The sequence below is a fragment of the Neodiprion lecontei genome, chromosome 1 (genome assembly GCF_021901455.1).
Source record: "Neodiprion lecontei isolate iyNeoLeco1 chromosome 1, iyNeoLeco1.1, whole genome shotgun sequence".
Classification (NCBI taxonomy): Eukaryota; Metazoa; Arthropoda; class Insecta; order Hymenoptera; family Diprionidae; genus Neodiprion; species Neodiprion lecontei.
Window position 1 is genome coordinate 11,519,344 of NC_060260.1, and position 26,264 is coordinate 11,545,607.

Consider the following 26,264-nt stretch of genomic DNA (forward strand, 5'->3'; position numbering starts at 1 on the left):
AGCCGATGAACACTAAACTTTTCCGAATGATCCTGTGTCATTGGAGATAATTGGAATAGTGAATACGTAAAGTGTATCGTTTACACATTTCGATGGTGATAATTAATTTTTCAACCTCCAGCAGCGAGAGGTAAGAACTATCTGCATATTTTTTCCCGTATCTGTATGTTCTATCTGTATGATAGGTATTATCATCATCATAGGTTCGTGACTCTCATTTTACATTTGAAATCGAGAAAACTTTTGCAATTTGTCAGTTAATGACCTTTCCCGACGAACGTCTTCCTTAATATGTATGTATTGCAGCAAAGTGTCAAAAGTGCAATGCAATTGAATACTGAATAATCGGTCCATGTAGTGTCGCAGTAGTAAATCGTTACAGGCACGTTGCTTACTTTTAGCGGATAACTTTATGAGCTCGTGGCAGGAAAATAGTGTGAATGCTGAGTGAAATAACGATTATTCTTTACCTTGGTGGAATAATTTCATATATTTTCTTCATCGATTAGCATCCGAGGTACTTTTTTTTTTAAATGTTGGGCAACATGATATACTTTCTTACAGAATTTTCATCACATGACAAACTATCTAGAAATTTTTAATTAATTTACTCGAGATAGTTAAACAACTACGCATGTCCAGACATGTCCGTTTAGACAGAGACGTTTGTATTTTGTTGTCTTTTCATTCAAAATTACATATTGCGAGCTTTAGCTTAAAGTAAAATATTGCATTACACAGTGATATGTATCGGAGAACCATAATTCGTAACATGTTTGTTGATGCTTGAAGCCGTGTGAGTAACTGATCAACGGGTTTTTTCTCGTTCGAGTGAAAAAGTAATTTTAACGTGAGTTTCAATTAAATAAAGATGCTCGTTACGCTTAATTCTTAATTACAAAGCTCTACAAAGATTATCCTGATAAACGATGCTACTCGTCGTCAACAATTTATTTCTCACACACTGTCAATACGTATTCGAAATTATACGCTTGGAATCGAAACTAACTTCAATAATAATTAATACACTGATTAATTTAATGGAATATTGGGCCTGAACTTACCGAAGCTACTCAAGTTTTTCCTTTTATATTATATTGCAGCATTAAAATTTGTCTAAAATCGGCATATATAAAAAAAAAAACCATCATCTATCAGCTATAATCACCTAACGTTTCTTTCACAAACTTATTACTGACAGAAATACTTTGAAAATTATAATTACAGTACCGATATAGGCCTGATACAGATGAACATTGGTTTCAAAATTACGCTCTTGCCAGTAGGAGAATATCTATGGGTGTATAGAATAACGTGACAGATTCTTTATCCTTCGTAGTTTCGAGTATAGGTGAAACTGAAATGTTTTTACGGTGAGACGTTGCATTGCTTGACGATGGTAATTTATACTTCAGTAAAGAATATATGTATAGCACCGATTGGATTTGTAATGTATATTTTTTTCAACATTAGTACAATCTTTTCTCTTAGGGGTGGAGTGGAAAATTCTTTTTTTGTTCAAAGTGAAAAACAAATCATCCCAAAAGTTTATGGCTGCTACAAAACAAAAATGATAGCGTTCGGACATATCTTACTCAATTTAGGGCGGCTCAGAAAAGAGCCTTATTTAGATTTGGCAGTTCTCCGAGATTCTTACACTTTTTCGTTAAAAAACAGCTCACGTAAAAAAGCTGGGCTGAAAAAGATTTTTTACTACTACCTCAAAGACGTTGAAATTTCGAATAGAGGCTATTTTCGGTAATTTAAAAATTGAGACACGGTGAAATTCTTCGGTGGCTGTGTTTAGTATGACGAAATAAAAGTTTTTGCAAAAGCTGAGATGCGTGCGATTTTTTTTAGTATCGAAAAATCTATATTGAAATTCGTAAGAACGAAATTTTTTCAACTTTCAAATATTGAATATCTGAACATGGATTTTTTGGTACTGAAAAGAATCGCTAGCGTCTCAAGTTTTATAAAAACTTCTGTTTCGTCGTACAAAACATAGCAACCGAAGGATTTAAGGATATCCCAATTTCGAAATTCCCGAAAACAGCTTTCTTCGAAAATTCAACGTCGTTCAGGTATTACTAAAATTTTTTTTTTTCCAATCCAACCCTTTCGCGTGAGCTCTATTTTAGTGAAATAGTTCAAGAAATCTGAAAAAAAGTCTTTCCTCGGAACCGCCCGAGTACTCGATGATAAGAAATAATGCTAGGCGATTTTGTACGAACATTTTTGGTTTTTTCCAAGCTATTTTTAACGTCGAGAAACAACTCTCAGAAGGTATTGCAATTCAATGCGAAAGAAAAGAAAATTTCACTCTACAGCAATTCCGATAACAACTTTTTAACGACTGAATACCTTTACAGGTAAATATAATCCTCCGTAAGCAAAATACTAGAGTTTAAAAGTGTGAATTGATTCGCATCAAACATCGTTTATAGGTATCGGCAAGGCGTAAGTACAATATTAATTTTTATATAAAATGTTTACCGTTCACAAGCAGGACTTAATGAAAGATTTATTAACAATCAGTCGAACTGCGTAATTGTTCTAATATCTAATATAATAATATCTAATATAATAATATTTGTACACCCAACCTTGTCGCTAAAATATTATTCTTGTATAATTTACGTACAGCGTTCATTGTAAAATTTCTAGCGAAAATCCAATCCTAAGCAGCAGATAAAGTTTCATTTACAAACTAACTAAGAGTTGTTCCTGAAACAACAAACGATATTATGGTCCAGCTAATTATTCCGTCACTACTATTATCATCGTCATCGTTATTATTATTATTATCATTATCATTATCATTATCATTATTATTATTATTCTAATCTACTACGTCACAATTATATCACAAGAGTGCGCTACTTGCTGTGGTATAGAAGAGTAAGGATCGTCGAGATAAGATTATTCATTAATTATATTTTAAACTCGAAAAAATCCTCACGTTTATTTATCACTAATATCGTTACAATATTGTTCTTTCTTCGGTTTTTCACGTACACGTTACCTATGAACGAAAGTACAATTAAATGGAAGTACTCAAAAGCGAACGGTATCGGTATAAGACAACTGCGTACATATATGGTGTGTACAGGTTGTACATCCTTGTATATCCAATTATTATCTACTGAAACCAGTCGGAAAGAGTTATTATTATTTGAATCTAAACAGGTACAACTAATTCGAAGATAAAATATTACCTCGTAGCATTTCACCTAGTGCCCAACTTCAATTAGGACCATTTCCAGCTGTTGCTATATTTTGTTTTTTCACCCTCATATGTACAGCAATAATTAATTATCGACAAACTTCGGTAGTAACTACAATTACAGGTATATCTAATTCTCATATATTCTCTGTAAAGTAGTCAAAGATATATCATTTGTATAATAGTATCATGCGGATCAGAACGGGATACGTGAGTTATGTTTAAATTTTCACTATCTACTAAGATTAGGTAATAAAATTTATCCTGCGTCACTTGATGTAACGCTATTTCTAAGTTTTATATTTCCTTCAAATTTTCATCGTTAACTATTTACGTACGTATAAGTGTTTACTTATGTATTACGTAGTCTACTTAGACTTAGAGTTTTTTGTTTATTTATTTATTTTTTGTTCTTTTGTTCTCGAACAATTAGTAAAGAGTTTACCGGCAGACACGGGCTTACTGATTGTTTATACTTTTTCGAATCGTTTTTTTCTCAGGTTGAATCCAATTGTTTGTTCAAAGTATGATCGTCGCCAACTTTCATGATTCCGTATGATCTTGACAGGCTTTGATGTTTTGATAGGTTATTTTTTCATGCGAAATTTAGAACACGGATATCAATTTCATCTGCCGGTATGAATTCAACATTATTATAATCATGAGAACTACGTTAATAATGAATTTTTTTCTCCGACTACGTTCTAATCACAATTTTTCATTTATTGTTCATGAATAATATAATGGCACGATCTTCTGTCTCAGATCTACTAATCTATAAAAATTTTTTATTCAAAGTCAAAATGTTATCTAAATACTTGGTGATCGTAAATCTATAAAGCTGACGGAGATAGTTCGATAGCGTAGAAGAAAACCTTTAATATCTGCACTTGTACGTAACTTGTGTAACGTGTATGATAAATTCGCAGGAGTTTTAAAGCCTCAAAATCCAGTCATTGAGAGGGGCGGGAATTGTTACCTACTTGCAGAAATATGTTTATTATGCCGAAACTTCGCAATAAAACGAATGTAATTCATCGGATCGACTAGCAATTTTTATTTCTAGCTAGTTCTATTATCATACTATAAATATTAACTAATTAATCAATGTATTAATTTAAATTCTCTATAAATAGTAGGGCTGTACTGCCGAGAGGCGCGTATTAAACAATCGCGTATAATTATTCAATGGAAAATTTTACTATCAGGGCATAAATATGTCGAGAATTTAGAAAAGGTGCCTCCTAAAATCGCCTGCAACTTCAAGAAGCACTGATTTTCACTTCTAATTAAATAATTGCTAACACATGTGATTGATTAATTTAATCATAATCAGTACTTGATACGTTAAAGATGCTGCTGCTTTGCCGGAAAAGTTTAGCGATTTTGTTTACGACGCTCACTTGCCTTCGGGTAAAATTATTTTTCATTTTACGCCGATTTTATAATCTTCTTCAAAAATTGGTCTTCGAAAGTCGTAGGTAAAAAAATGTTCTCGTTCCTTCTTCAAATCACACGCGGCCATCGATTTATTTAAAGTATTTGAATAAATCGAATTTTTCACGAATTAGGTACACGTGGAAGGCATAGTAAATAATCGAAGCTTGACAAAGTAACATCTACAGAATGTTTAAAGAGAGAATAAACGTTTTTACGAATCAACATTATACTCGCTCCCTAGCAGTGAATTTCAATTCGTCTCAAGTATACCACTGAAATATATAATAATTCTATGTACCTAAGCTGAATTTTCCTTGTGGTAAACTTGCAGCCGGGAATCGATAAATATTCAATGATGAAGATCGAAAGAGCGAACTTTCAATTTGTCAATTATTCCAGTACTTGTATAATATATACACAGCGTCGTGTATAAATTAAAGATTTAAATAATGTAGGCTAAAAAATTATTTGGCAAGCTACTTTGGTACAAATGGTATGCAACGGGAAAATCGGAATCACATACTTGAGTAATAAATAAATAAATAAATAGATATATTGAATAAATAACCAAATATTGAATAATTCACTTAAGGAAATCCGTCTTCCGTTATATATAATGTATATACGTATATATCTATGTATAATATAATTATATACAAACTCGTGCATAGCAAAAGTTAATAATTTATATTCTGTGACAAGAGTTGCTCGGCAAACTCGTTGCGATTCATATACTAAAGTTTGCGAGCTAATGAAACATTAGGCAGACATTGAAGGTCAGGGTCAGGCCATGGGAAAAAATTATCTCACCAAATTTCTCTGCATTATTTAAAAAGAAGAAAAATAATACTGTGAACGTTGTAAGTATACGGAAAAAATATCGCACAGACATGCAAAGAACTTATCCGTAAATATCTTGAGTTTCTTCGAAGCAAGGTTTTACACTTTTTTTAAATATCTTCCCGACTTCTCTGCATTTCTCAACATTGTTGCGTCTTCATTATTCGCGTGCAATTTCTGCGAGTTTATACGTTTCTATGTAAGATTTCTTCGCTTCTCGTTGAATCAAAAAAAAAAAAATACTAAAGTTATTTCAGTTGGTAAAAACGAATGTTTAACGGAATCTGGTGAAAATTCATCGGTCCTAAGTCAAAAAAAATTTACTATAATCAACTGAACCCGGTCCGAATCAGATTGTTAGAACATTATGGAATTTCTGAAATGTAATGAGAAAATTGAAAAACATTTCTTTCTTTTTTTTTTACCATTACGAAAGTTTGTCTGAAATTAGAAATACTAAATGAGAAATAAGCATGTTATAAATAAAACGAGGTAAAAGTCACAGAAGACTTGAAAGATTTTTGAAAACAATCATTCGACTCTCCAACTTTCAAATCGAGACGGTACAGCCAAGTTCAGAGAGAAACAAAGAAATTTTGCGATAGAAAAACGAAAGTATAACTTTGACAAGAGTTCGTCAAAAAATAATATCGAATTGAACAAATGGTTAGAATTACGAAGTTGATGAAAAATCCTGTATGTACAGAAAAATAAGGTAAGAAAAAAATTTGCGTCAAACGTAATGAATCAAAAAAAAGTATTTTCTGAAAAGAAATTAGAAAAAGGCTTCTGCAGAGTTTTGCTAAGTAAATTTTTACCGGTGTTCCCCGACATTATATATATATATATAATAATATATATATATAGGTATCGTAGACTTAACGATGGAAGATACTTCCGCAGCCACGAAAAATTTCAATAAATGCGTGGCTTCTGCTATCACAGCAAAAGTCTTTGCTAGAAGTATAATAATCGCGTTTCTAAATCGAATGGATCACAGCTCTTCATGAGTCGAAGACAGCGTTGCAGTCGGCACCGCGATGCAGACGGATGGGTTTGACATCCATGCCAAGTCCCTCAGCGTTGCAGCGTGCATCGAATAAACCGCCATAACCACCATCACGTGCATTATGTTGTGCGAGTTGAAAAAGAGGTCCACTTTACCGGGCACCCATTTCTCCGGCACGTGTAAAGCGCCAACAGCACCGCCAGCCACAGCGACCAGGTCCTGTCGGATGAAGAGATCGAAGGAAAACTCATGAGATAAAAATTCTTCAAGACAATTCACAATCCTCGTCGTTAATCATCGAGGAAACAATAGCAGTTTGATCGTGGACACCCAGAATCAGCAGCCAAACGTTCCGATGTTGGGGCGGAGTTGGAATTCCGAATAAGTTAGTGAAGTCCGAAAATCAAAATTTTTGTGAGACGCTTCGAACCCTGATACTTTTACAGAATAATGGGGATGAAACGAAACTGCATTTTTATACTTTCAAAAAGTATTCACACGTTCGGCTGCTGACTCCAGCTGCTAGTTTCAGCTTCGTGATGGGTTTGGAAAATGTGTAGCGGATGTTGGATATTTTATTTCGTTAAAACATCATCCTGTACATGCCATTGGAAGTTGAATAAAATTCACGCAGAGACTTCATTCAATTATCACTAATCTCGTGCTTCTTCGCGCGGTATCGAATTATTAGTACCCACTTGCAAAACCAGATGCGTCAGTGCCGTAGGTGATCCACCGCTACTTCCGATGTACCTCAAAGTCAGTACGAACATCCTCATCATGAATGGGGGTGCAAAGCACAGTCGCCTTTCCCACGGCGACCACGCGTTCATAGCCTGTTCGAAAGGGATCAAGGCGTACTTATCGTTAGTCTCACTCGAACAACCTCCACGACAATGGTTCGTGTATTATTTCACACTCAGAGTTAAATTCCGGGTAAAATCATGGGGGTTGAGTGGTTGGTGTCGAATGAAATGATTTTAAGATAGCAAGATCCGACTTTGAGTAATTCTGTAATTTAACAACGTGAATTTCAATGATTATCCAGGAACAGTGAGATGACATACGCCAATTTACCGAAATCGGGGTTCTCTTCTGAAAAATGTTGTCAAACAATTACCTTGAGGAGACCCCAGAAGCTGAGAACACTATACGCAAGGAGGCAACAGTGCCAGAGTGTTTCTGGCAAGCAATGAACGGACGCTGCGATCATCGGAAGGGCGCCTGAAAAATAAAAATCTCGGTTATTCTACCCTCAACCATCGAGAGGTACACTTGGGGACAATGAATCTGAGACGGCTATTTTTTTACACCAGACAGTTATGTTGGCAACAAAGAGAAACCTACAGCGCCACAGTCGGCCGAGCGCGAAATAAACTCAATCTCAATAAACAATAACATAATCAATGACCGTTGAATCTCACCCTAGAATACGTGTCAATCCAACAAGTCGTTATCCCCGCGATATTTTAAGGTTAGATTCGACGGTCATGGGTTATGTTATGTTTATCGATATTGAGTTTGTTTCGCGCTCGGCCGACTGTGGCGCTGCAGGTTTCTCTGTGTTGCCAACGTAACTGTCTAGTGTAAAAAATTAGCCGTCTCAGATTCATTGTCTCCAAGTGTACCTTGAGAGGTAAGTCAATAATCCGACAAGTCTGTGAACGATATTAAACCGGTCTTTCATCGACGTGACAGAATAGAGATTTACCATCGAGTACATGAGATTAATTGCCACGAGGATGAAGTTAATAACGCTACTGTAACGGTACGTGTAATTTAGGAAAAATCGTTACTTTGCATTTGTGGGAATTTCGAAAATCGAGTAAAACATGATGAATAAAATGTACTTATACTTCTCAAAATCAACTCCTCGAAAGTCATTCTAAAACTGTGCAACAACGATATTTTCCCGGATGTTTCGCTACGTTACACCGAAAGAAAACAATCATCGAATCGATCAAATGTTAGTGTTAATTGAAATCAAGTCAAGTATTTATTTCTGTCAATTTAAGATCTGTTGGTTTGAAAAAATTTGGTTGAAATAAGAACTAAACATTTTGTTAGACGCAACAGACCTTGAATTGAGACAAATAAATGTTTACCTCGCCTCCTGTCAGCACAGATTCGATCGATGCAGTGACTTTTTTTCTATCGGCGTAACGTTACCAACTTCAGCCTCATAATTACCTAAAATCCGACGTCTTACCAAAGCTTTGGCTGATCCATATACCGAGCATGTCCAATTGCAAGAGCTTCTTATAAGTGGCTTCGCCTTTGTCTAAGTTCATGAAGAGGTGGTAGAGGAAAGAACCGATCCACGGACTGACCGCCCCGATCAGATGACACCAGGATAGAAAGGCGGCAAGGGGTCCCTGGCTTCCCCAGGGAAGCAGACTGGGAACGGTGACGAGGATGTAGACGATCGGTAAGCCTGGAATATCGTGCGAGCGTTAAGCGTTAAACGTTGACAGTTATTTTTGGCTCATTCATTCGCGTTTGTGCCGCGAGTCATCGACGAGACACAGCCGAGAGCCGAGAGCATACCTGCCTCTGCAGCTCTGGCAGCTTAATTTTGGAATACCTTATTACTTCACCTCTGGCTACCGGGCTTCGGGCTTCGGTGCAGCCGCGGCTTTGCTCTTTATCCGATTTAAACCACAAGTCATCTGTATAACACACCGAGGTGTTTATTACAGGGCCAGGTGAACGTGCCTATGTATAGGTTCGCGTACGTACTTCGATATAAATGTTCGATTTATCGCGATACCTTGGTCGGCCAATCGTCGTGACATGTTCATTTTCAAAGCTGAACTTTATCTGGTAGAAGTAATTTTTTTACCACAAATTCCAGAGTGACAATTATTATTATTATTTTATTACCGCCTTTCAAACTGATCGAAAAAGTCGAGAATTTTCAAAACTGTGATCAGTTAGCCTAAAGGCAGTGGTTTTCGATTCGGCGTGAGAGATAATCGATTGGCTTGCAACGAAGAAGGACTCAACAGGCAGGAAGTGCAGCCAGTACAGGTAATGTTAGTATATTTTGCAATAACAGTGCGTCGTATACACTGCGAATAATCATCATACATCGTCGTCGATCGAAGGACAAATTCTTCATCCCTCTTTTGGTAGAAACGTCAGTAACGATTATTTTTGCAATGTCTATTAATTTAACTGGTAAATTTTTCCAAGAAATATACTCGTATCCTAAATAGATCTAGATTTTCGAGAAATTTTAATGTTAGTGTTGAAAAATTCATATCACTCGCAAAGCTATTCGGATATATATTCCTAAATTTCTTTAACAATAACAGTTATTTAATTCTAATGATAACGAATTGTGGCATTGTTGTTACGAAGAAAAAGAAAAAATGTTTTCATTTTTTTTACTTCTTTATCGTTGTTTTTCGCTAATTTTACATACCATCCAAAACGAATGTGACCAAGGAAAGTTGAAAATTAAATTTAACAGCGCTAAGAATTAATGAAACAAGTTTTGTATAAAATTTTATTCAATGGAATTCTTACTTTGAGAAATCAACACATTCCGATTTGGATTTGGAAGGGTTTATAATTGAAATTTACTTAAATTTAAACGAAGAAAAAAAAAATCACCTTTTATGGGCTGTAACTAATTGATTCGTTGATATGTCGTTAAATTCAGATGGGAAATGATAATTATCCGCACATCAGAGAACGCAGATCTATAATGCATTAATAGGGTTCCATTACGTATACATGGGGGTCACGTTCAATAATGAGGATGTTCGACCAATGGAGAGTCAACTATTAACCATACCTATACTTATAGGCATGCTGCAACAGTGGGTGTTGAGCTTAAAAGGTCTGCTTGTGAACATATATACTTATGTGACGAAAGCTCACTGGTTTGTTCATAAATTTGAGACCGCATTACCCTGATTTATTTTTATAATTAACAGATATTTTACTATTTGCATAAGCGCAATGGGTTCTTAATATTTTAACGTTTAACGAGCATTTAAATTCAAAAGGAAATTCAACGGGAAATGTATGAAGTATATAATTCGTGACGTGTTTGCTGCTGATAATTTGGGTTAACTTGATCCTACTAGTTTATGGTTCTAACGGCTTCCAAGTTATTTATTTATCTATTTTTCCAATAAGTGGCACGCAGGCTCTGCTTGCATTATACATATATATATATATATACATATATATATATAAAAAGAGGTAGTAGAGATGCTAGTTTTGATTTTCTATTGGTTCCTCCTTTTCTGGGAGAGAGACACACTTGTTTCCGACTTATCGTTCACGGTCTTTGCTTAGAGCTGTAGCTTACGATTAGCGAAAACTGCGGAGTCTTCTTCCTCTAAACCTTCGTAAATTGATAATAAATGGTTCCCTGATAAATGTGTGTTCTTTCGTGTCGTTATAAATTGACAGTTCCGTCCCAGAGATCATTGAACTTTTAATGTTTCACAAATGCGGCATGGCTTTTCCTGGAGAGGATTCCATTAAATTGGCGGCTGCACGTGGAAGGTTAATGATCAATTACTCGTACCGGTATCGATATGTGTGTACGGATTTATTACACATATATACCTGATGCATTGGAGCAGCGACTCACTTCGGGCAAAATCTGATTAGGCTTAATGCACGTATAATGCGATAATAACGTTGCTATCGATCGGTGTAGCTTATATTGCGGATAATAAATTAAATTAAATAAATAATAGCTCAAAATGCACGATATGTTCATCCAGAAAAGCATTTCTCCCTTTTAATTTTCAAATTCTTCAGATATTGTATTATATTTTTGAAGAATTTATCCGATTGCGATTACTTCTAGCTTGATGAAATTGAAAAAATTAATACTTTGGCCGATTTTCAGGGAAAGTGTTATACTGGTTAATTTGTGAGAAGATCCGTCGAGTACACAACTCCGATGAATTGTGAAAATACAGGCTTGGTCGTAATGTAATTATTTGTGCCTGAAAAACTCAGATTATTAAACTAGCGAGAAAATTCAGCTTCAAGCGTTCGGAAACTCATTTCAGTTCATTCGTCAAACAAATAACGATCGATTTTTTTTTGTTCCGTCAATTTGCGATTGGATTCTACGAGCTTTACGAGACTTTTATACATCGGACGCTGGCGCTTCTAATAGGGTTCGATAAATTATACACATTAATTTTTATCTTTATTTCATGAAGTAAATTTTCACCATATAACGATAGAGAAAACTGTTATTCGAATGGCTCGACTGCCTTAACGAGGCAATTAGCATCCGCAGAATGTTTTTGAAATCCTATACGAAGCGCCTGTAATACGAAAGTTTCCAGAGTGCCCATTTCCTTCGCTCAATCTCGACCATTCTTCGCTGCATGAACCAACCTTAGAGACTTGGAGTAGTAAATTCTTTTTCTCTCGTGAAGATTAGTTTTCATTTTCTCACATTCTTCGGACGTTTATGCAATTTGTAAAAAACTGCAGGTATATGACGTATTTATGTTATAATACATGTACACTCGGGAGCGTTGATAAAACTGAATGTATAAGCGTCTAAACTCGATTCTCGCTGAATGCATTATATCATGAAACTTTGTGAATGAATGATGAAAAGTTGCGACGGAGCTGAGCAATCTTTCTGGAAAGCATGTGAAAAAACTGATTTGCAATATGTATCATTCGTAAACGCGGGAAGATAAGTTTGAGTGTATTATAAATCACTTTCCGAGCAGCGAAAATACACGACGTGCATGTTCAAGCGTAAAGAACAAACGGAAAAACCTCCCATCCATTTATCATTCCCTTTGACATATCGCAGGTGCCTGTAGTGATACTTCCATATATCGGTATTCGCACATATGATTTTTTAGTTTAACATTCCGGTGAGCATAATATACACGATCCATCGCAGAAGACAGCGGCTCTGAAGATTAAATGCGAAGGAAAGTGAATTTTCGAAACATGTGCACCAGACTGTTTGAAATTAGGGAAACCTCGGGGGGAACGTGAGTTTTTTTTTTTTTTTTTGTTGTGGAATAAAGTCGAAACGTTAGTTTTTGCTGTACAAATAATCACACCTAAAAGTATAAGATTTTTAGGTCGAGGGGCAATTTACTGACATCTGAGGAAATTTCTGGGCATGTCAGCCGATTTTTTTCTTACGCAGGAAAAGTTGAATATATTTGCGAGGATTTAGGTATGAATTTCTTACGTCTTTCAGAGTAAATCCTCATTTAAATGTATCAGGGCGATGCACAGAGTGCAATTTTAATAGAGAGTAAAAACCTGAAAATTCATTGCGCGCAAGGTTTCTTACTTAATATTTGTAGCATAGCGTACGGATTTTGTCTCGCATAATCTATTTGCAAATACTCACAAATTGTCGTCGGGTTTTTTTAATAGCGTCATTTTTATTAAAAATACATTATTTTCAAGAATCATGACAAAGATGAGCCGTGTTTAAACATGAAGTTTAGGGTATTTCACTCCTAAGTGAAAATTTGGGAAAAATCCTGTGACAATCACAAGAGTGAAGAAAAATGCATTCAAAGTTTCAACCATTTATTACATTAAATTATACAAATTAAAGGTTTTTGTTCCCCAAAAATTTGTTTAGGTCCAAAATTGATACGGGCCCGTCAAAAATGCAAAACGTCGTAATCGATTTTTTGGCTGTGAATGTTCCCTTGAGTCTAAAGGCGTGCCTCAAAGCAATTAACTTTTTCCTATTAAAATAACATGTAAGAAAAAGATACTCGCTGCTGTCTTCTGGCAAAACAAATGTTTTATTATTTATATGAAAATTAAACCAGTCCAACTGCAAAACGTACTACATGGTTGCTTTGAATAATTCCACAAACAGACTTGAATAAGTATATTTTCTTACACGTTATTTAGCGGACGGAGTTGCATGGAATAAGGCACCTATTATTGTTACTTTTGAAGAATTTTTAGTTTGACGAAACATAACTCATAATAATATTCATTTAATTTGCAGCAATGTTACTTACACATATCACATTTTTTGATTGATTGTGAGATAAAATCATGCGGTTGCGGAGTGAATTGATCTTTTTTAAGAGAAAGGTCGCTCATGTGATTCATGATTTTTCTGCCTCCATTTTTTTCGTGTGTTCAATAAATCTTTTCTCCAATTTATTTTCAATGTATACAGACGCGTTGGAAATGCGCCTGAAAATTTAGCAGATCCAGTAATTCTCGGAGCTTAACGATGAATACGCCTGTTCGACCGAATCCAAGATAAGAAAAGAGAAGAAACTGTTTAAAAACACTCCCGCAGCAATTTTATTTGCTGCGCTAATGATGATGAATACGAATTAAACAACGTTCTTAATATGTGATAAAAATAAATCTGAACAAATTCGATTAACATAAGCTGAAACATCAACAATTTGATGAAAGAATTTTATAACTAAGACTTTAAACATTATTCAACTCTGGTATTTTTGACCCGTTAGGAATATTTTTGGACTTATTTTCCTCGTTCAGGAAAAAGAGAGAAGATTTTGTGAATGAAAAGTTAAAAATGCTTAAACTCGGGAGGTTTCTATTACCATACATTTGCTACATTGTAATGTGAAATTTTTCGAATATATACAAACAATTTTTTCCAATTTGGTCAGTGAGTAAAATAGGATAAAAAACATTAGAATCGTATCAAGAACACTATAGAATTTGAGCATAGTGAAGGTTCTAATCGTTGATATCCAAGCTTGCGTTATTCCAACTTTCGTAAGAATGTCATTTGATTGGAGTTCACCATTATTGGCACAGATAAAATTGCTGGATGTTTTTCAGTTTAATCGCTTTTCCTAGCTTTCGATTCAGTCAGTCTGGCCGATTCATCCTTAATTGCTTCCGGCTTCGGAATTCCGGTTTTTCAATCACCGTTAGACAAACGAGTTTCTTACACATTCATGGCCTATCCTCGGGCAGGTGTGCCAAAGTGTGCAGTCGTTGGATTCGTCATGTATGTGTACTTCGACCCCGAGGATGTTCAGCTCGTGGCCTACTTGCAAAAAGCGTCTGCGCCCTGCGCTGTGGGTTTCCTGATCGAGTTCTGGAGTGATTCGTTCCGTTTCCCTTCAGTCCAAAGGAATTTTGATAATCGCCTGACGTACAGGATGCGTGAATATTAGGACGGTCCTTATTTCAACGACTTTTGAAATGAACTCTACGCGTCCCTGGAACCTTGAAAATACTTTACATGTAGTTATTCAAATTTGAAACATTCAGGGTTTGTTCCTATTATTGAAATCGGCAACTCTGTCAAGCTTCGAATCGTTCCTTCAATTTCTTCTACTAAAGTTACAAAAATAAGTGACTGGTTGAAATAACTACATACCGAGATAATCTCTTGCAACTTGAAAATCAACCGCGCATGCGCCAAATATTTCGATCTCATTGGTCGGCGAAATCTTCCCGCAGCGATATTTTTGTCTGCGATGCAGGTGGGCCAACTTACGCAAAATGTGTAAGTTTGCATTTTCAAAGAGCATAAGCGTTAAATTCCGTACCGTTCTTTGAAGAATCAACTTTCCAACCCAATAAAAATGCTTCCCAAACCCTTACGAGTGACTACCTCAATTATTTTATATTCTAACCTCGAAAATTCGTAACAACTACATCGCTGCCAGAAACAGTTTGACAACTGAAACTCGGGATGGCCAGCCTGCACAAACAGTCCATAAAACTTGTGCATATGCAGTTGATTTTCAAGTTTCAAGAGATTCTCCGGGTATGTTTTCCATTTAAAACCTCTAGGTTTTAGGGCACGTGTTAATCTTGAAATTATTATCTCGAATTTTTCAGAAATCCTTTCTATTACCCAGGGTGACATTCATTTAAAAGTTATTGAATTAAGGACCACCCTAATACCTATATTACATATGTCTGTATCTATACACGTTATCTTTCTGTATGGAACAGAATCGCGCGTTCCATTTTATACATGTGGTATATATATAAATTTTTAGAAATTTATATAAATATTTATAAATTTACTCATCGCAAGGACAAACATATAATTTCACATGTTACGTAATGCGCCTACGGGTTATAAGAAGCACCTACAAATTGAGGGTTAGGCTGGTGGAGAAAACCACCAGTATGCCACAGTACAAATACCTATGTATCGTAATGTGATGGAATAATGTTTTTTAGATACTTGAAATAATGTTGATTGCTATGCAACTTATTCTGGTATATCCCGGTAAATATTTTTTGTTTGTGGATTTACACGGCAACATCTTTTCATTTCTTCTTGTATTGTAAACTTTTTCCCACTTTCCTTATTTGTTCTGAATTTTTTTTTTCTCCTTTTCTTCTAAGATTTGACAGAGAGTTTCTCCGTAACATTGTTGTGATATATTTCTCCGACATCGACAATTGTATTTTGTAGATTTATGCACAGAGAAATTGGGAAAGTAAAAATTGAACGTTAAAAAAGTGATATTTTTTCCTTTTAATCAATTACACCAGCGGGTTTTGTACACAGATTTCTATACCGACATTGTTACCGACACTTAGCCACGACACGCACCTTTTTTTTAGAATGTTCGACGATGATTGATCCGGGCATGTGGACTTACTGATACAACTCTTGAAATCAAAGTGTGGATATCCACCACCGTCAAGTATTCTAAAAAGAACGTTCGTGTTTTGGCTAAGTATCGATAACAATGTCGGTACAGGAATCTGTGTACAGAACCGGCTGTGTATACCGACTTACAACAGCACATCATTCATACTGATGTATCTAAATATACATAGACGTTTTATGTAAAGAATATTTTGCACGCACATCGTATATATTCATATCTTTTTAGTAAAATCTATACACGCAATCTGGCGAGATAAAAATTATTCGAAATTTTTCAACTATCGCGTATATTATACCTATGTATATTTGTTCGTGACGGGTGATACGACCGCATTAATAAATTATCGTCATCGATCGTTAGGTAGAGACGTTAAAAAATCTCAAGATATATAGATATATTCGTATAATTCATTCATCCGTCAGGTGTATAAAATTTGACACCACTTTTATTCCACAGTCATTAATATCCATGCAGCCGAAAATTTGATTATTAGTTTAATATCGTCGGTCGTCCGGAAGTAAGGATTCTGGAATACTGGGGCGTTACGTCATCCGATTGCTTTGCCAATCTTTTCCAAGAACGGAAGAAACTTATACAGTGGATGTGTTCCGGGGGCGATAAAGAATGGGGTTTATTCTTATCCGACGTTTACTTAATAAACACGAAGCTTCTGGAAACCCGGAATAAAGGGTGAAACGGGGGAAAACAAACGGGGATGATTGACTGACTGCGGGTAGATAGGCAGGGCACAACGGAAGCTTTGCTGTATACCTATTCACTAAAGTTTACCTCCACTTTCCAGTCAGTGGAGACGTGTTGGCAGGTCTCTGTCAATTTGTAGAGGAATAAGAAAATGACGGAGAGAAAGGATGAGCCAACGTTGAAAGGTCAAGGGATCATTTAATATACGTGTGAAATGCGCGAGGGTGGAAGCGCTTATACAATTGAAGTTCACTCTGCAAATGATTTTCTTGGAACGACTGCTTTCATATCACGTGACATTTCCAACCCTTTGAAAGCCGAGCTTGTGTCCGGTATAAGGCTGACGAAATTATTATCATTATTAAAAATGTGTATATCTGCAGGCTTTTCCTGTGTTCGATTTCTACACTTGATTTCCGAATTCAAAAACCTGCAAAAGATTTTTTTATATCGTCGGGAAGCTAATCTCTTCATTAATAAAACTTTCGCTTGATATTATGTAACCAAGTTTTTCTGATCCCGATTTTTCATGTAATTTTGATCATTTATACCAAGCGTTTCTGTTTTCGATGAAGAAATGTAATTCAACTTTGAATGAAATACCGGATCTATTGCACATTTTGATCAATGCGCAAAAACAATTTGTTTCCATAAAAAGGTATTGCTAGCATCTGACAACGAATTACATCCCTATTTCCTAAAATAAACTAACGGTACTTTGCAGCAATTTTCTCGATCGAGAATAAATTCCAGGAATAATTATTCTACTCGAGTTATGGATAAAAATAATTTTATCGATGAAAGCTGTAATAATCCTCGTAACATCGAAATGATCCATTTCATTCGCGTTAAATGAAAACGGTTAAACAAATTATTCGCCGAAGCGAAATTAATCAAGGCAGTTTAATTAAAACTGAGCAAAACGAATAATTTATAAGACTAAATAAATGTGAGAGGCAGAATTCTGTATCACGTACACGGGGTCAATTTTGAACGCCTGTGTTTGCCCTCCAAGGTGTTAATTACTCCGAGTTTAAGAGAGGAGGCAGCGGCATATGAATTATACATAATACGAGTATGACGGATATGTTCAGCTACCGCGATTGCCTTTTCAATTACGTCGAAATTAGGCTATTATACAGACGCTGGGAATAATATGTGTATACAAATATTTTTCATACAAATATTTCATTACACGTACGTTGATTTTATGCCGGTTATTTGCAGTGTGTCGAGTGGTAAATTGAACGGCAATATAAAAAAATTGAAATTAATCGAAAAAAAAACATTTTTTCGCACCTTGCAGCAACAAAACGTTGAACTTACATAGATCGACCTCAATAATTGAACGTCTGTCAAAATGACTCTCTATACCACTTCCGGTAACGATCCGTCGGCGTCACACAAATCGAGCCACACTTTTCTACTTAGATTCTAATTTACTGTAAACAAGTAGAGAGTTGGTACGTATACATGTATAGTGTACGCAGAATCAACAGATAAGTACTGTGGCCTTTGCGCGCTATCGCATTGATCGAACTTTAATGCGCGTGTAACGCATAAATAATAATCATAATCGGGGTTGAAATAAAGAGGGGTAATCTTTCTATAGGCTTACAGCGTAGGTATATGTTATAAACACTTTATCGCCTACGTACAATAAAAGCTTCGAAAAATGTCAAGAGCACATATTTCCTAGCAATATCGATGCGTCATTGCGTACAACCAGCGACTAGGAATTTTTCCCATTCATTCGTGTGAAAATTGAAATTCAAGCACGAAATGAAAGGTAAAATTACGACCTGGATGCTGCAGGTTTCTTTGGCACACGGCTTTTAAGCCTGTGGGTAGCGGTCGCAAGCCGGATAAAAGTAAAAACTAAGGGTTGCAGCTAGATTAAGAATACAAAATTTTCAGTAAGAATGCTGTGTCTGTTTATTTTTAATAAACCGTCGAATGGCGGTTGTATTTTTGGGACGTAAATAATCAGATCACTTTATAATCGGAGCCTATTTCTATTCTTCGTTCTTACGTTCACCATTAAAAATTAAATACGTCGTTTTTTAAATCACTGACATAGTTTTATTACGGACCTGAGGGGTCACCAGATTTTTTTCACTTGTACACTGAGAGAAATTTTTAGTTCCGGTTACCGCTCAGTCCTTAACTGTTTTCATTTTTTACCACAGTCGAAAAATATAGTTCTAGGTAGAAAATGAAAATTAGTTTTCTAGCCGTTACCGGAAAGTCTAGTATCCGTTACTTTTCTTTCTCATTACGATCACTGTTACTATATTTCCTTGCAACTGTTGCGAAAATTTAATGCTTGTACAACAATAAATTGACGTTAAAGCCTCAATTTAAATAAAAAGGTAGAGTAAACCTCTGATTTTACGTTGCAATCACCAAAAAAGGATCGACAATAGCTCGTTTTTCGTAATCCCAACAATATTCAAACAGTTTTATCAACGATACCTGTTTTACTGAATTCTTCTAGTTACTGTAACAAATGAAATTTTTCTCAGTGTAAAGGGGTCGTCAATTCCAGAAGGTTGAAAAACGCTCTAGACTAACAGATTTCCGATTGATCGCCGACTTGGTTCGGCCGATCGACCTTTACTCGAGGGCGTGAGTTTATTATTTAGTGAGCCGAAAGTTTTGGACGTCACCAAAGGAACATGGGTAGAACCAAAGTAATTAATCAAGCATCCAGACCACCGAATTGTCACGGTTCACTTCACTATTGTACGAATTGAATGAGAAAATCCCGCTGTGACCGAATAACCACTTCTGCTGAGAATAAAAGTCACTCAAGATACACGAGCTCCATTGGAATTTCATAATCCCCAATTGCGGTTTAGGTATTGCATACATCTGATCATATTTTCATACCTCCATTATATAATTGCAAACGTTTGTTCATTCTCGACTGGCGAGCAATTCTAAACCGCAAGGGAAAAGCGTGAAGAATTGATTGAACGTTATGCAAAAATGGCGTATCCGTCGCAACGATCATTAATACCGTATCATTTGCTCCACTTATTGTTAATACCAGTTTCGAAATTTCTAGAACATTCGGTACATCGTTGCGTACTGATAATTATGCACCGAATGACCCGTCGATGCACTTCAGTAAATTTACCTAGACTTCTCGACTTTTCAACGGTGTGTGTATTAATATGAGTAAAAAGTTGAATTCGAAGCCCAATTGATGCATGTCTATGACTTGAACTTTGGAAATGATGCCCATGCTTACTAGTTATACGTTGAGCGTTTTTGACTATTTATACCTACTTATACGGTTAAAAATGTCATTTTACTTAATACCGGTATTTTCATGCGTGAATTCGCGTTCGCGAGCTTTCGGGAAAAGTTTTGTTCGACTCGTGTAAAGTTCGTGCAAGTTTCGCTTAGTTCGTCAAAATAATCGTGTGAAATTTGCATGAAACTATACTTAAGCATAGACAAAAATTCTTCACGTGTATTAGTCGTTGAAAATAGCGAGTTATCAGATTCCGTGATACATCATGAAATTGTGAAAGCGAAAGAGGAAAGAACTTGACTGAATTGATTTGATGACGGAATTACCAGATCATCAGGAGCAATGATCGTGCGGCTCGCGTGACCACGCGGAAGGAATGAATGTTGACGGGCAAATAAGAGGGTGAAACGGAAATTGAAAGAATTTGTAATCAGACGATCAATAAGGCCGGCTGACCTCGCAACTCGAGTCAATTTTGCTGATCGGAATATCGGAAGGCGAAATTGCTGCGCGAGGTCGCGACCCTCTCAATCAAAAGAAACCGCTTCCTAGCCATGCTTCAGACCTCTAGGTCGTGCCTGAGTCATTTATCCTCAGAAATTCCCGAACTGACAGGTGTCCGACGATGATCATGATCGGTAAAAATATCGGTGACATTGATCTTGTGTTTATGTAGTGTATATAATCCGAATACCTAAAACGTATCAACGATTTCAGGATGGATTTTTTTACTGGTGGACATGTTTATGGGTATACAGAGTGAATTTCTAACGACTGCATGGTCCGTCGTCTGCTGAAACTTAACGCGCACGCGCTACAATCCCAGAGCAATTGTTTTCCAGGGTGTCCAACTGTTTCTAACCTCAAAAGTTTTATAGCTGTGAATTGAGCACCACTGCCACTATGTAATGTCAACATTTTTAGGTTAGGGACAATTGGTCACCCCGGCAAACAATTGCTCTAGAATTGAATCGCGTGCGCGTTAAATTTTAGCAGAGGACGGACCATGCCGTCGTTAGAAATTCACTCTGTATGATGTATCTTCAATGATTATAGAGTGAAATTTTGAAAGAGACGTTTCTTCCCGAGATATCGTCATTATTATTAGATAATCGACGAAGAATCTATTGAGGTAAGTGTACAAGTTATTGACTCTTTTATTTTCCAAAATTATAAATTAAAGTCAGAAATTATGAATTTCTCGAATGACTAGAACCAATTGCTAGAGGGTTAGACACTACAAATTTGTTGTTTGGTAATTTTAGAACCAAGGATCAAATAGGTAGAACCAAAAAAAGGTCAATAATTGAGACAGGATCCGTAACTGGTAAACTTATCTTGCAATATGCTGGTAGATTCTGCGGTTTCCTGAATTTCCCGGATTCACGAATGTCAATAAAAACCAAGGGTACCAAAAAAAAACTGCTCCATATTAGGCGGCTTTCCCTCGCCTTTAATTCCAACCGCATCGACAACCCAACGAGGCGTTTTATCACCTTGCTAAAAACCTGCGAGTCGGGATTCTCGCGAGGGGATTAATTAAATCACGCGTATTGTATTATTGTGTATCGATTTGCTGGGTCGTGACTCGGCAGTAGCTTCATCGACTCATCCCAATCCCACCCTAGTATAGTTGGTCTAACATTTTTTACCGGGTTTGTACTGCAATGCGGTGATATTGACAGAGCGGATGATACCTATTCCGGCTACTGTGTCAAAGTCTCTGGAAAAGATACAATTTCACCTGACGCTGGACTTGACCTACTCGTTACTTCCGCTAATGCTCAACGCACCTGCGGTATAATTATAGTTATGACTTTACACCCTGAAGCCTTCGTCTGACTTCCGACTGTCCGTAGGAACTTGTGTGATTACTGTTACAACTTTCTGTTATTTCTATATCGATTGTGTCTTTTCACGGGTGGCTTTTTCCCTGACGAGCTCGTGATTGATCTATCGATTTATGATCACGCATAGTACATATCATTGGACGTAAAAGGTGTTCTATTTGGAACTTTTGACAAACGTTTAATGGAGGTTTTTCGACGAGTTGTATCACATAAATTCGATACGTAGATCTACTTTGTAATAAATCGGTATGGGTACCACAGAATGAAACTCAGAATTTTTGCTCAGGGTTCTGAAGACTTTAATTCAATCAAAATATTTTCTAACTTTTTACAGTAATCGTTTCATTCATTTTTTCTACATTATCATTTTTCTTTGCTTTGATTCATGGTTTTTATTACAGGACTATTCCCATGTGCGATTTCACATACGGTCTAACGATTTATAATTCTTATCATAAGCTCGGATTATTACAGAAAATCGAAATGTTTGTGACTATATAGAAATTACAACGGTGACGGTTGAAAACGTTGTTTAATTCGCAAACATGTTTGCCTTTGGGATATCGAATCGAATTTTCCTGCACAAATAGTTCTTCCTTTCATTCTTGTATCAAGAGAAAATTTAAGAAGTTTACGCAAACTGCACAGTTCCCATCGCGTCAGATTGCAAGTTTATTCGAGTGTATTACATAAGCTGTAGGTAGAGATCTTGCTCTTTATACCTGAATAAAGTATGTCGACATTATATCAATTTTTTATACGAATAAGTGTAGTTCTGATAAATCGTTGGTACAACAATTTTAATATCCATCGTGAGCTTGTCTATTTTCGCGTACATACATCGGTATCAACGGTGTATGGATAAAGTCAACCGAGATAACAGGCAACTTGTTAACAACTTCAGAGAGATCACGTAATTTTATGTTTCGCCTTCGAATAGCATTAAATCCGACTCTGCATATACGAACATCACATCACCACCATTCGAAGTATTTGATTTCACAGTGGCTCTATGGTTTACCACAGAACAGGGAAAAGTGTGCAACCGATGAGCTTGATCGGCGCACATCGATCGTGGATCTACGGATCCACAGATGAAAAAAAAGAAGTCGCGCATAACCACGGGGTTCAAGAATCTACGATCTAAAACACGTGTCGCCCACTTACCGTGAGTCAAAATGTTGACAGTCTCATTGTGCACGTAGAAGAGGCTCGCGATGCAGCCCCATACATTCATGAGGGGTCTGTACCCGGTGTAGATGTAAGGGTTGAACTGCAGGTGCCTCGGCATGTCGTTCCACCGCAGCAGGGGTGCCGATTTGTCAGGGCACTTGTCGAGGTCACGGAGATCGGCCTCGGAGGTGACCCGGAGGTCCTCCTCGGGGGGAAAAACCCTCCGCCTCGTCGGAGCCTCGGGGGCGGTGACAGAACCGTTCGCCGACTTTGCCGGGATAGTTTTCGGCTCGGCCATCGTGTCCCCGGTTTGTGAAAACGCGTCGCCGTTGACCGACGGTGAGATAACCCGACGAGGGCGGCCTGTCACCTGGAGGGCGAAATCGCGCCCCTGAGAGAGCAGAGCATCGCGCGCCCCGCTGCCTCTGGAAACCGAGAGGACGACGAGAGGTTCTTCGGTACCGCGACGAACCTCCTCCTCGAGCACGCGTGCCCGATCAATTCCCCGGCAAGACTGCTCGCTGCAGAAACGCGACCGACTTCGTTCCGCTCCGGTTGGCTTCGCTTCGCTCCGAGTCGACTCGAGTCGAGGCACCAACGGGTTCCGCGCTTCTGAAAGCTCGTGCCCACTGCCGCCTCTCAAGTTCCTGTGCCGCCGGTGCCGCTGGTGCCGCTGGTGCTGCTGCTGGTGCTGCTGCTGCGCCCACTCCCGGCCGACAAACCAGCCGACCAACCCCCGTTCTCCTGAGTTTCGAAGAGCGTTGCCAAGGCGACGATATTGATTGCTTTTCCACACACGCTCACTCGCCCCCGCCTGACGCCCCTCTCTATATTTCTATCTCTACGTGTGCGATAGAGATTATCAGACTGTGCAGTACGGGCTTCCCTCCCTGTCCGACTTCAATGAAACCACGTCAAACCCTCCTCGAATGCGGCATCAAGGGGTGTCGGGGTGCTTCCACTTTTGGACAATGCGGAACAGCCTAGCTCGGCATTTTTTACATCCGACATTAGCGAGAATAGAAATTGATTTGACTATTATTCATTTCTGAGGGTGAAGGTAGCAGCGTTAATAGGTATGTAACGGTGATGCGTGTTTAGGTAAAATCGCTACTTCGCGGCTGTGGGAATTTTGTACGAAATTCTGTAAACCGGCACGAACGGAATATGTGCTATTATTTTTAAAAGCAAACTCATTGAAAGTCGTTCGAAAATTGTCTGATGATGAGGATTTTTTTTCACATCACGTTTCGTTAGGTCAACGTTGCTAACTTTAGCCTCATATTCATTTCCGACTATTATCTCTGCGGTCGAAGTTAGAAACGTGAACTTGACTGGAGATTATGAGAAAAATCGTCACTTCACAATTTTAGAATCAATTCGAAGGAGTAAATTTCAGGCAAACCTGTGAGTTGCGGAAAAAAAAAATTTCCAAGCATACGTCGTACGGTAACGTTGTAAACTTCAATCTCATACTGTTACTTATCGTAAGTTCCAGTTATGTAAATGCATACTTGTAATGTTGACATTTACCACTTTTAGACTTTAATGATTTATATAAAGGTATGTGTACGATGTGTCTGCGATAGAATCAATTTTGTATCCTGATATTTATGAAATTCAAATTTTTCGAAGCCATTTCAGTATTTTCAATTTTCTTTTTTTTTATTAGCAATGCAAAGAAGATGAAAGATCTCTTGCAAAAATGTAAAAAAAAATTCAAAAATCCGGTGTGACGTATGAAAATGTTTTAGCACCTATCCGTAGCAGAATGACTCCCGTTTATAATTTTATTAACGTTTTCTTTTTCGGAAAAAGCTTGTCAATAGTAAGAAGGAAAAATTTCCACACTTCGACTATAAGGTGAGACACGTTTTTCTAGAATTTTTTCAAGTTTTTAAATCGTGTTGATGAATAAAATCGTTTAAAAAAATTGTAGACAATTCAAATCCAGTCCGAAAATTCTAAAAAAAAAACCAAGTGCCTTTCAAAGTGAGAACAATCATATAAAAAATCGTGGCCCCCGATCCGAGAGGTCAAGGGTCAGACCCAGGTCGAAGCGGTATGGACTGCCCATAAGTATTCTGACAAAATGACGATGATTCAAAACTTGCAGATAATTTTCATGACTTTCGATCAATTATCACTCCGTATCGTTGTATATATTACTATTTACTAAAATTCTTCATCACTACGACTTGAAGGAGTGACCTTGCTTATTCTGATTCTCGTTCATATCCGTAGAATATCGAAAGTAATTCATCGTGCGGCATAAATAAGACTTTTGGAACCTCAGTCTCATCTTCTAATTTAAAGATATCGTCACACTCCTGACTTCCAACCGTATATAATCGACCGTAACTTTTACATTATACACAATCGTACAGTCATTGATGCGGTATTGAATATTCCTTTGTATAAAAGAGGCAAGTTTCAGTAAGTGTTTTGCTTTCAGTGCAGCTCGGCTCGCTGTACTAAAAAAAAAAAAGCAAACCAAAAAACGTCTTTGCGTACGAACGTAATTCCGACATACAAACTTTGCGCATATTACGGGTGAATGCATTTCTAGGCGAGTCAAGACAATATTTTATAGCAGCCAATGTGTACCAGAACAATATTGTGTCTGACTTGAGCTATACTTTGGTTCACCTGGGGTACCTATATACTCGACAAAAAATGCCTGAACTGTAGTCGAAAGCGCGGGTAAAGCACGAGCTCGTGGCGATGAATCGGCGGGGTCAAGTATGACACCATAGACAATGTTGGATCGCGGAAGCGAGGTGTTGTAACGAACGTCTGATTTAGGCGCCTGCGCCTTGCATCGGCGTCCTCGGCGCATTTACGATCCAAGCTTGTAGGAAGCGCGGCGGGGCCAAGAGAGAGATTTTCTGGTGATCCCTTCGCGATCGTGCTAGTCGTGACAGTTCACAGACAGTTCCTGCCCGACCCCGTGGTATCCCAAATGCTGCCGCTACTGTCGTTGAGGAATATCGTTAAAGTAGAAAAAAAGCTGACGGAGCTTTCCGCGACTGGAGAAAGTGTCGAGTATTTCCATACTTGTATCGCGCGTCCATACGTACAAATTCCTTGAAATCTACAAAATGATCGAGTCTCGCTTGTCGTTTCACCGCTCGTTGCCGTAGAT

General features: G+C 37.3%; 1 protein-coding gene across 1 annotated transcript; it reads right to left on the minus strand.

The window, feature by feature from the left end:
• Positions 1-471: 471 nt before the first annotated feature.
• On the minus strand, positions 472-23,793 carry LOC107225892 (progestin and adipoQ receptor family member 4). Its single transcript, XM_015666509.2, has 5 exons — positions 23,114-23,793; positions 8,725-8,949; positions 7,636-7,739; positions 7,214-7,351; positions 472-6,734 (listed from the first exon to the last, which is right to left on the minus strand). The coding sequence occupies exons 1-5, from the start codon at positions 23,415-23,417 to the stop codon at positions 6,501-6,503; spliced, it is 1,005 nt and encodes a 334-aa protein (XP_015521995.1). The 5' UTR covers positions 23,418-23,793; the 3' UTR covers positions 472-6,500.
• Between the last annotated feature and the right edge of the window lie 2,471 nt (positions 23,794-26,264).

Coding starts and splice junctions, on each gene's coding strand:
- LOC107225892 (XM_015666509.2), bottom strand. CDS start 23,417: ATGGCCGAGCCGAAAACTATCCCGGCAAAGTCGGCGAACGGTTCTGTC. Junction 7,352..7,635: donor GCTTCTGGGGTCTCCTCAAG/GTAATTGTTTGA, acceptor CCTTTCGAACAG/GCTATGAACGCGTGGTCGCC. Junction 6,735..7,213: donor TGACGCATCTGGTTTTGCAA/GTGGGTACTAAT, acceptor TTCATCCGACAG/GACCTGGTCGCTGTGGCTGG.